Source organism: Ischnura elegans, chromosome 7, assembly GCF_921293095.1.
Source record: "Ischnura elegans chromosome 7, ioIscEleg1.1, whole genome shotgun sequence".
In the NCBI taxonomy this organism is placed as follows: Eukaryota; Metazoa; Arthropoda; class Insecta; order Odonata; family Coenagrionidae; genus Ischnura; species Ischnura elegans.
The window spans coordinates 26,861,241-26,873,613 of NC_060252.1; the positions used below are offsets into that span (position 1 = coordinate 26,861,241).

Sequence of the window (12,373 nt, forward strand, 5' to 3'; positions counted from 1 at the left end):
TTGGTCCCACCACTGGTAGGTCATCCAGAGGATAATATATAAGGGCCATTTTCATCTATCAGCACTCAGGCCTGATCTGAAGATGTGGCCAGCATAGGCCGTGAAAAGTCTTCAGAAATCAACTTCGACGTGCTAACCCATAAGAAAACTGCAATCCAGCAAGCATAAACCATGAAGAAAACTGCAATCCAGCATTGTGAACACCTCACGCAGAAAAACAGGGATATTTTTCTGATATTTGACACATCGAAGAATCTCATATGGGTTCCAGAGAATTTCTCGTGACTATTGAATTCTTATTTTACATGCAATCTAAAGACATATCTCGGCACATAATGAAGGGTACATATACAAGGAAAATTAAACTTGAGTAATTTGCTCAACTTTTGTAAATTAATGCACTATCTTTCTCATTTACAGCCTTTAAAATGAAACATTGCAAGAAATTTAAACTTCCTCATTGATGTAGATAAAGCCAGGGGCGGTCTGGCCAGGTCGGCAATTCCCGAGGGCACCGAGCGCAGGGGGCCCCAAGAGTACTCTGGATTGTCAATAGTTCATAACCCTATGAGGGAGTAGTGTGAGTAGTGATGAGCAGAACTGTGACTTTCCAATCACTTCGATACCTGTGACTGCTACTCATCAGTAACGGAGATTCTTAACTGTGATTGCGATCACTGAGGTGAATCACTGTTAAAAGTTAGCAGTGATTTGTGGCGCTGCTATTCCTGCTACTTTGTCCAATTCCAAGGAATGAGCTCTCCTCAAAAGAAACGAATACACTAATAGAAAATTGTAAAATTAGGCGAAATATTTTTTTTTGAGGGAATAGTTCTGATTCTGAGTTTATATTACGGTAGTAACTTTGACATGGTAAAGGAATTGATAAGGGGTAATCATTAAAATCCCGTCGGCATTTTTTTAAACATATTTTACAATAAAACCATCATGATTCAAACCGTTAGCTGTATATTTCGTACAGAATGCCTTATTCATCATATCCTTATTTTACTGTTGGCAGCATCATGGTAGCTGCCGAAGCTAACTTCACGGTATTCACAGTCGCAGTGATTTCCAGTATTTGGTGATTTAGTCACCGGCAGTGATCCCCTACTTCTCTTCAATCACAGGTAGTGATATATCGCATATCACTTGGTAGTAGCCTGTGCTATCTTCACCGAATCCAGTGATCCAATCACAGTGATTTCAAATATTGAATCACTGAAAGTGACTGCTACTTTTCAGTAACGGTGATTCAATCACAGTTAGCGATATATCGCTCATCACTAATGTAGAGAACTGCCATCCTGAGGTTACTGGGGGCCCCGAGCTTCGGGACCCCCAGTAACCTCTTTCCAATCCTTCTCAATCAATTCCTTTTCTCTTACCAATTCCAATAGATACAAGGTCACAGACATTTCTCTAACAATAATTGACAGCGGGTTGATGCTGGAATCTTCAACTCCAGGGGAATCCATATAAAAGGGAGTTGAGGAGTCCGGCAGTTAACTTCGTTATAACGAAACTTCATTTTCTATGGGCCCACTTGAGTGAACTTCAAAACTAATTTTATTGCAGTAATTATTGTGGCAATTATGTTTTTCCTATCAGTTTTCAGTAATTACCTTGTAAAAACTGTACATTACCTGAATATGAGTTAGAAGCATTTTAGGATCCTGACTTTCCATCCTCAGTAGATCCAATAAACTTGAATGAAGCTCATCCCACACATCACATGGTCTCCATGGCGGCCCTCGCTCTTGGACAAAGCTGGTGAAGAACATACAGTCAAGGACTCTAGTCGTAAAGTCACAGTCAGTCAATCCACGCTCCCCCAGAAATGCTGCCTGTTTTCAAAAGAGAAACACTATATTTAGAAAACATAGTTTAATGCCATATTTTCAGGCAGAGTTCTTAAACAACCAGTTCACTTACATATCCAATTAATTTTGGATAAGTCAATAGTTGCTGATATATACTACCATACCAAAATTTGTAAATAGAAAAAAATATGAATTTGAGTTTGTTTTTCTATAATAGACGAAATAAATAATAGTTTATTAAGGGAACCATTTGCCTCACAGAGAATGATTACAAAATGTCATCCAAAAATGGAATAGAGGAAGAAAATTAAAATGACCGACAACACTTGAAACTTTACAGAAAAAGGATGATAACTATTGCATTGGAATGTCAACAGAAAGAAATGCTCTATCCATTTCGTAAAATTTTATTCCATACATGAATATTAGAGTGGGCCGAAAAAAGGTTTTTTTTCCTGATCAAATTTGCCCTACGCGGGAAAGTTGCAAAATGATATAAGGATCTCGTACACAAATTATTTTTCAAATCGGATAATATTAACCACTGCCGCCCGAGCTCTAAAGTTTACAATTTTGCGAAAAATCAGGCTGATTTCAGAATCAAACGGCTATGAAGACGAATTTTATGAAAGTATGGGATAATGGATAATATCAAAGAGTGGATACATGTTTATAGTTTATAAAAATGAAATTTGAAGTTTATTTGACAAAATCTATGGTTCAAACAATGTCTATGAATTAACAACAAAATTATAGTATAAACCACCCGCACAATACAACTCATTTTTGCCTACATTTCTAAAATTCCATTTTGGGGGCTAAATTGCAGGTAAAATAATATTTAATTCGATTGAATTTAATTTTTTAGCAAATAAGTCATCATATGATCATTTCGCAACTTTCCCGCATAGGGCAAATTTGATCCGGAAAATAAACCTTTTTTCGGCCCACCCTAATGAATATGATATTGAAATTGTGTGAAAATAACGAAGGCAATCACTATTTTTTCAAAAACAATAAGTAACATTGTAATGCTAAGCAATGATTGATTCAATAAGCATGAACATAATTCAAGAGTAAAAATCACCATGGGTCAATATGTAAAATAAATGATGCATAACATAAAAAGAAGTTAGCCCAATAAAGCCAAAATGGAACTGTTGACATCAGGCAATAAATGAGATTTTGAGAAAAATTGTGACTTCATTGAAGCATATCATTAAAGATAGTCATTAATTTTATGGCTGCACTGATGTACTTCTCCATTTCATAACTGGCAAAAATAATTCATTTTTTAACCCTTCATACCCTTTAGATATATTGAGCAAACCTATCGCACAAGATTCCATTATAAGCTGAAGCACAAATATTCAAAAATGAAAATTTTAAAAAATATTAAAACAGTAGGCACATAACATCCGTGTGTAAGAAGCATCAAATATCCGGTCATTTGTCCATTGCAGATGGATTCCAATTAATGAGTTACAACAAAATGCACGAATTATTTAATGATAAAATTTTTGCCAGAACAACTTCAAGCCAAATTACTTACACTTAAAATTCATGAAAGCACATATCAGACTTTACCTTGTGGAAAGTTATCACAGGTCTTGGATGGATTCTAATGATAGTGAGGCAGCTCCTGTAACCCTGAAGTAGTTGAGCAAATATCCTCATGAAGACTGCACGAATTTCTTTGTCTAGGAAACTAGGGACAGCTGGAAGGACCTGACACTGATTGGGATTAGGCAACCCATTGTTTGTGTGAGGCATGTTTGGTCGGTTGGAGGACGATGGGTGAGAAGGAGGAAATGCATGATCAGCCCAGGCCAGCTCAGGCTGCAATACCAGTGTCAGAGAATCTTGGGCATGTGACAAGATAGGTTGAGGTAGCAGAGGCAAGGATACCCCATCAGGCACAGTTATGGATCCTCCATCCAAGTCAGCCACAATTACATCCATCTATAAAGAAAAAAATTTGTAAAACATTTACCTCTGATTTACGAATTTCTACTCAACATCAGTAGACTCTTGTTAATACAAATAACCTTATTATGAAGAAAATCATTGGTTCCGACAAAAAGGCTAATGCAATCTATAGTTAAAGAATAGTTATTACGACATTGTCATTATAGCAAAATTAAGACTCTAAGTCCCCACCCCCACCAGTTACAAAAAGGGTCATTACTACAAAGTTTCACAGATAAGCAACAACATATATGTGGATATACACTATGCTAAGTTAAAACCATTGTGCTAAATTTAAGTTCTCCTCATGCACTGTCCTCTGGATTATCAATAGGGTGGTTTCCTTCATCAAAGAAAACGAAAGGCATTGATTGCGATTCGTTACCCACCACTAGTGTATTCATAATATACAAATTATTTTGTTTTAGAAATACCGGGTTAGACGAATGGCAATGGTCCATTTTTATCCTCATTTGAAAAGGGCCAGATTGGCGCCCATGCGATGCCACTCCACGTGACGTCACAGGGACCTAGTTTCTATACGAGAAGATAGGAGTTATACGTCGTCTGAGGTTACCATTGCATGCATGAGGCGCAGAGCTCAGGGAAACATGTCTTAACAATCACTGATTAAAACTGGCTAAGGTCGGAAAGTTTTCCTCATTTGATAAGTTATTAATATGTAATCCTTATTTAAGCCAAGCGCTACCAGCCAGCAGGGTACTAGGCTAGCCGCTAGCAGCCTGCGTCGTATCAGCGCTAAGCCTCGCCTCAAGGTCACCTCGCAGGGCGGGAGGGGGAACCAGAAATACGTCACGCGGAGAGACTTCCCGACATTCATACTTATGCGTCGCGTTTTCGCGCGCTTGAAAATTTTAACTTTTCATTTAATCGCGAAAAATAGATATCGTCATTTAAAAATCTAAAAGCGTGAAATACGTACTCCAGGAGTAATAATCTTTCGATTTAGGCAATAAAAAAATAATAGGAAACCACCCTATTATGGTTCTTTCTTCAGTAGGTGATACTTTGGTATTCCCACCACATCTTATAATAAGAATTCCTGAGGAATCATGGTGATCCACTCATTACGGCTTGTCAATTGGAAGTATTTGTGACTTCAAGAATGGGAAATTGAAGAAACAAGACATTATGGCTAGGTATTTTTGTGACGATTCCTAAAAGAAACATTCTTACAAAGTTCTTTATTACGAACCTCCGGGTATTTGGCCCCATGAACTTCGTATTAACGAGAAAAACCTCCGCTGTATTGATTAACTATGGGCATAATCATAAGATTAATGATCACCTCATTCCATAAAGTACAGTAGATTCCAATAGTTTGGCCTTACAATGGATGCGATATACATTCTGAGCTGATCTTGCACTAGCTTTTTGTACTCTCTTTTCCTTGCACAATATGACATCAATTACATAATTCAATGCTTTAATTGTCAATGAAACACATTTTCAACATACCAACATTTGCATGCGGTGATATTTAATTACTTCCTTCTCGTCCAGAAATAATGCACATTCAAAATGTGATGGAAACCTCTTTACGATAGGCCCTTCATCACAGATTCATCACAGCATAAAGTAAGGCCTTAGTGTATACTAGTTTCCTCATTGTCCACACTGGGTAGTCATTTGGTTGAATTATGCCGAGTGAATTCATTTGAGTGGTTAGCGATACTTGGCTTTTCTTGGCTGGCAAAATAAACATTGCACACTCATCTCCAGAGTTATATGTATTTCCACTGTTACTGGCTAAATGTTTCCACTGTATTTGATTCTTGCTTCGTTCTACATTGATTAGTAAATAGACAACAGCATAGGTTTCCTTAACAACAATTTTTGAGGCCAATTGTAGACTGTTGAGTTCTTCTCTACGATATACATTAATAATATTCCTTTTGTATTCATTCTTATGTGAACACATGAAGTTCTTAAAAAACATAGCATTCCAAGTGGAGCTACTGTTTTTGAAGCGACTGTACTTTAATGAGATAGAAACAGCTGTTGTAATTTTTCACACTTATTTGTAACCTCAACCGGTGTCAATGTTTACAGTCATTTTCAAGAGCTGTCTGGAATATGACGTGAAAACATTGAGTTATTAATAAGTGTGAACAATTACTACAGCTGTTTCTATCTTGTTAAAATGAATTTCCACAAAATTAACTTGTTTACGATCGATCCGACTGTACTTTATCTTTCTTCATAAAAATCTGGATCTAAAAGTTGCTTTTATAAGGAATAGTTTCTGGTGATATTGAGGAGATGCAGGAATAAATTTCCTTTCATTTATAGTTACTTTACATTGCAGCTGATTAAGTAATGACAGACATACGGCACTAAAAAATCGACTATTTGGACTTTTAGACAGTAAAGTAGTTCTGAACCAGATTTCAGCACCTCACTGCCACCATGCCTTTAACAAATCTTCCATTGAGATATTCATTATTTCCCATCACTCGTTGGCCAATTTACTTAAAAATAAAACAACCCCCCCGTTCTAGAATTTTCAAAACTACTTACCAACTCAGATATCTCAGACCGTAGAGATGAGTGAACACCCATGATGAATGGGGTAGGAGTGGAAAGCACCTCAACCAATTCTGCAGGCAGCAAAGGTATGTACACGTGTGAGTAACGAAATGGATACATAAGAGCAGTCAGGGCATGGGATCCTTCAGTCAGACGAGAATAGCTCTTAGAATGGAAGAGAATCTTATGCTCAGTCATGATGGCACAGAATAAACACAGCACGTTCCGTATACCTGAAGAGCAAGATGACATGCTTTAAGAAATCTAAAATTAAGAGTGAAAACTACAAGGAAATCAGGAAGCAACAAGCAAAAACAGATACTTAGGCATCCCTTCTAACAATTAATGTCAACGGGCAATAATTCCCAATTCAATCCCTCTCCTATTTATCAAAATATCAAGCAAAAATGACAGTTGATACCAAAGGCATTTCTTGGTGATTGAATTTGCTCACGAAAATTATAAATTAAAACCAAGGACTTATTACACACTATTTAATACACTGAAACCTATGTTCCGTGGAATATCTAGGGATGATTAATTTTTCCCAGAAATGGCATATATCTGTCAACCCAGGGTGGATTTTTCGACGGAGTTTAAATTTTCACGAAGATACTAGTTAAAGGTATAAATGAATAGTCATGGAGGGAGATTTTCAAACTCTTGAATAAAAATTTATTATAATTTTATCTATGTTAATTGTTTATTTATGGGAAGAGGAAAGGAATTTTTTTTAAAGTGAACGTCCAATTTGGCAATAGAGAATGACAAAGAGAATCTCCATTTTGAGTATACAAGATTAGGTAACAAAATATACAGAGAAGTCACTTTCAAGCATATAGGGCCATTAATACCTCATTCAGTTGAGCACCCTGAATCTGATAACAGCGGCATGAGCATTGGGTGATCCCAGATTTGGGGTTCTGTCGGATTTTGAGTGCTGTGGTAACTAGTGTAATTAGTGGGTCTGTGATGTTTTCTATAAATAAATTTGATAAATTGTAAATAATATGAAACTGTTATGAAATTGACAAAGAGTCATATTTAATCAGTAGGTTGTATAGCAAAATGGCAGAGTAAAATGAACGAATATAACATGTATCAGCACAGAATATCTAAAATTAAAAGTTTTTATACGAAAAATAAAATTCTTAATTTTCCTTTGTAATCCATACTCACTGTGCTTACTATGATTCAATGACCTAGCTGTCTGCTATCTATACTGTCAAGACTCATTGCCCCCTTTGCTTACATTTTTGAGAATATCTATCGCTAAAACATAACAGGGTAGGACAATGGCACTACGGGGCTACACTCCTGAGGCCTGTCTCATAAGTCTGAGACTTATATTCCTGAGAACCCAGGAGAAGTGAGTACAAAGGAAAGGAAAAAAAGGAAGGAGTTGCCCCCTTCATGAGGAGCCTGCTGATGCCTCTGTGGGTAGGTATAGTAGCCAAAGGGAAAGGATGGGAAGTCCTACTGCCGTCATCAGAGCAATGCGGGCTGCCACTAGCCAAACCAAATTTACTGTTCATAAAGAAATGGAAGATTAATCTACGAGAACAGTAATCTGCAGATTTTTCTCAAGATATCCATCGACAGTGGAAGTGGCTGATTGAGAGGAAGCTTTAGGGGAAGATTCTTCCAGGTCAAAAAAGAGTTTCTCTTTGGAAATACAGCCATATTATGGGTATTCCTGGATTAGAGAATTCAGGATGCTCAACACAATTAACACAACTTTTGACATTTTAAGATAACACAGCAATGTTAATGCCACCAATTCACTCACCCAGCTGTTGGAATAACAGGCTGACATTGGCGTTAGTGACGGGAAGAGAAGGGCTGAGAGGTGGCTGCAATGCTTGGCGATCACCAGCTCCAATGCTGAAACGAACTTGTGGCCCTCCAGGAGGAGGAACTTGGATGCACCCCAGGATGTTCCCAACCAATGTCTCCAATGGGATGGGCATGCTCTCAACATAAACTGTGTACATTATTCCAAGGCAGTTCTAAATTGAGAGTAAAAGAAAAAATAAATGTTTGAATGCTATCAATTATATATGAAGTGAAACACTTTGCACTTTCCACATAAAAAATTTATTACACTAGAGTCGACATGTTTCGCTGCACTGCAGCATTATCAAGACTCTTGGGAGTCTTGATAATGCTGCAGTAGTAAAAATGAAGTATATTAACAATCAATGGCCCACAATAGCTTCAATCTATTAGTCTATCACCTTTATCAAAAGGAGGAAATCTGATCAGGATCGAAGAAATTCGACCAATTAAGAATCAAGATAGTCTCCTTACTGATCCCACATTTTTTTAAATAAAAAATATCATCTCCACTCTTAAAGAAAGAGAAATTAAACTTGGCTTTGGGCTGCTATACAAGCCACATGATGCCCTTCCGATCGTGTGAGTAAAGAACTTTTCATGTAACACACGAACTTATGGAATACAATGAGTAAAGATCACTTTGATATACATTGGACCACATATCTTGGCTCTGCTATGAAGATCAAGCAAATAACATTTAGAAAAAGAAAACAATACAAGAAATTTTATTCCCTTTATTGCACCCAAAAGCCAAGCCCTGTCAACAAGAAAAAAAGAAATGTAGCTATGCACCTTACCGTGAGTACTGGCTTATATAAAAGAGAGGGCATGGGGCATGGCCAGGCTATACGCATTAACAAAGTTAAAAGATTTAATTTTCTTCTTCAACTGAAAACCTCATGAGCTCATCGATCAAAAAAATTTACTCATGAAATGACTATTATGAAAATGGTTAATAAATGATATCCAACAATGACAGACCACTCACCCTGAAAGTCTCAATGTAATCCAACCGCGAGACCAGAACAAGACATTTTGGAGCGTACATTATACTGTGATGAGTTATTGCTGGCAAAGTACGAGTTAAGCTGCCAGTTAGACTTGGATGAGGATTGTCTGGGTCTACATTATCCTCTTCCTAAAAATAAGAAATAATGAAATAATTAGTAGCACATTTTTCATATTTATGGTGGTAATATAGACTTTGGCCAAATATTGAGTAACTGAAAAAACATCTTAAGAAGCCACCAAGCAAGAACTTAGGGTACGTGTACACTGTAGAGTTTTTTTTAGCTAGATTTGCTCTAGCAAGAGCAGTCAGCCAGAAAAGTTTACATAGTAAACATCTCTGAGAGCACTCTAGCTAGTGCGACTATGGGCTCTAGTGGTAGAGCTGCTCTCATGCTAGAGCAGCAGAGTGAACAGAAAGGTAGTGTGTCTCGCTAGACTGCTCTCTCTCTATCACGGTTGCCAGGTATTTTCTCTTGCGAGAGGAAATCAATCTTTACTGCAAGAACTGGATGGATAAGGGCAAAAACTATCCTCTGATTCCATTCAGTCATTCCAAACTTATGCAGAAGAATGATGTGATGCTTTCCAGAGTTACAGTTGAAAGAAATGCTCTAGAAACGCTCTCACCACGCAAGTTGCCTGATTACTGTAGACGTTTCGACCAGCGACTTGTTGGTCTTCATCAGGAATACTGCGAGTCGCTTGTCGAAACGTCTATAGCGAAGGAGAAACTCACCCGGTGGAAGACTGGAGGGTATTTCACTCAGTTACCCACAACTTTGGAATACCCCGAGTAAGGAATTTCTTGGATAGATGCAAAAAAGCAAAACCATTGAAGGAGATTGTAGAAAACTTGAAAATGGAGGAGAGAGGATGACGTCGATAGCAGTCTCGCAAGAGAAAATTTCGTGTACAGTCTCCAGACTAAGTCTCACTAGAGCATTTTAACAACCCCTTGAGAGAGTCGAGCTAAAGTAAAATCTCTGACCAGTGTCTACAGTCTCTCGATTAAGTTTGGCTAGAGCAGTCGAATTCTAGCAAGATTCTGCTCCACAGTGTACACAAAATTAAGACATTGGCTGACAATGGAGGTGACCACTACATGGAGCATGGAGATTAGATATTTAAGGTTCTCACAAATGAGCAGTAATAAGCGGAGGTATTAATATATTTTAAAACTCAAATTGAGAATGTATCAATGTACTGTACCCTATACGAACAAAATCTTTAAATACTGTCAATTTTCAATGACAGTACGTTTTTCATAAGTCATGGGCATCCAAGACAAACATATTTTCAAAATTTTTTATACGAACAAGAACTTACAATTAGATTTTTTTGCAAGTCCTAAGAGGTTAAAATAAAATCAAGTTTTTAAAAGCCATAGGTTTCATTGATCTCCAAATTTATAAGGATATTTACTTTACAGTAAATATTTGAAATTATCTTATATTAAAAAAAATCAATCTTCAAATTATAAAATAAAAAATAGTCATAAGAAATATTTAATTTTTTTCATCAAAAATTCTGCATAAATATCACCTCAACATTCAATTTTTGCTAAACAATTTTTCTTTCAAGGAACATAAATAATTTATAAAGTAACGATTTACTTTGTAAATTCTATTTACAAGTTATTTTTATCACCAATTTATTTGCAATGATTTCTGCTAACAAGAATACAGATTCACATAAAAATTGTTTTCATTATTAATTGGATTTGGTGACCCTTTCTAGGTCTAGAGGGGTTGGTTATAAATATTAAATTTAATGATCTAAGCAACATTAGAGAGGTTGACAGGATAAAAGGGGAAATCAATGATTCACCAATAAATTGACTCAGATGAGAAAATGGAAATCTAATGCCAAGTAATAACTAATTTCAACAGAGCTTCACTGAGAGTAACCACCTTCATCTTCGAAGATTTTTCCAAACTTTTTGAAAATTAATTTTTGAATACCGTAACTAGCCACAGTGATAACTTTATGGGAGTCACCCGCAAAGCAAAAATAGAGCAAAAAATCTGCAGAGAAAAAATCGTTCGCCTTGACCAGGATTCAAACCCGGATCCCTTGATTTCCAGCAGAGTGCTTTAGCCAGTTGAACTACCAAGGCGACATTCTTCCCTGTGAAAATTTGTGGACAATACTATTTCCACTGGGAAGAATGTTGCCTTGGTAGCTCAACTTCATTCTTCAACGACATTCCTCGCTGTGGAAATAGTATTGTCCACAAATTTCCACAGGGAAGAATGATGCCTTGTTAGCTTAACTGGCTAAAGCACTCGGCCAGAAATCGTATTAAAAAACTGTTTTTTAATACGCTCCCGTTATCATTATGTTCATTTTGTATTATGGGGTATCCTTGTGCCCCCCCAGAACAAAATCCTGGATAAGGCCTTGCATGCAATGTATGTACATAAACCTACCTCAAGAAAAGCTGAAAATGGCCAGAAAAGATGATTTATAAATATATTAGTTTATTACTTGGGTTAAGCACTGTATTCAAGACAGATACATTCCATGACTGCTACCTGCAGACTCCTCCTCTTAAAACCTTTATATTCAATTCCTCGGTAGAAACCTCAAGTGCTTATTGAGATAAAAGATGCTTAACCATTGAAAGTATCCTTTTTTTCTACATAACAATAAAACAAGGGAAAAAGGAAAAAATGTGTCGATTGATCATCAAAATATTGACCTGACCAAATGAAACTCAACAGAAAAACTTTCAGCAACATACACAGACACTAAAGCCCGTATGACACTTTCCAATTTATTGGCCAATATATCGGCGCGCAATATTGGTTAAAATATTGGGCTTTACGCATCGTACGACACATACCAATATTTACACCAATATTGGCCGTTATAGTGTTCTAATACCCCACTAGAGAACGCCACATAACACAAAATGACAAAAGAGCATCTCAAGACGCAGATTGATTGCCAATGATTGATTCGATTGATTGATGAGCAACAGAATGGGAGGTGGCATTATAATTGTAAATTTAATAACTATTTCGAGGGGCTGCAAAGATATTCTCGAATTGCTCGAAATTTCATTCGGGTGAGTTCCTTGAATGATTAGAGATGTGCAATATTGTGATCTCATAGGTGAGCCAAGATAACGTAGCGGCTCGTTTGGGTGGAATATGTTCATCGAATAAACAGAGATTGTG

The 12,373-nt window shown here is 36.8% G+C and overlaps 1 protein-coding gene across 6 annotated transcripts in view; it reads right to left on the reverse strand.

Annotated features, from left to right (window-relative positions):
• LOC124161827 (myotubularin-related protein 13) overlaps positions 1 to 12,373 on the reverse strand; it is an 89,390-nt gene that overhangs the window by 74,312 nt on the left and 2,705 nt on the right. For all 6 annotated transcript variants that reach the window (XM_046538029.1, XM_046538030.1, XM_046538027.1 and 3 more), the window contains exons 4-8: positions 9,169 to 9,318; positions 8,131 to 8,350; positions 6,333 to 6,574; positions 3,411 to 3,785; positions 1,647 to 1,847 (exon numbers count right to left, since the gene is read on the reverse strand). In XM_046538029.1, the coding sequence (XP_046393985.1) occupies positions 1,647 to 1,847; positions 3,411 to 3,785; positions 6,333 to 6,574; positions 8,131 to 8,350; positions 9,169 to 9,318 (1,188 nt within the window). The remainder of the gene's footprint in view (positions 1 to 1,646; positions 1,848 to 3,410; positions 3,786 to 6,332; positions 6,575 to 8,130; positions 8,351 to 9,168; positions 9,319 to 12,373) is intronic.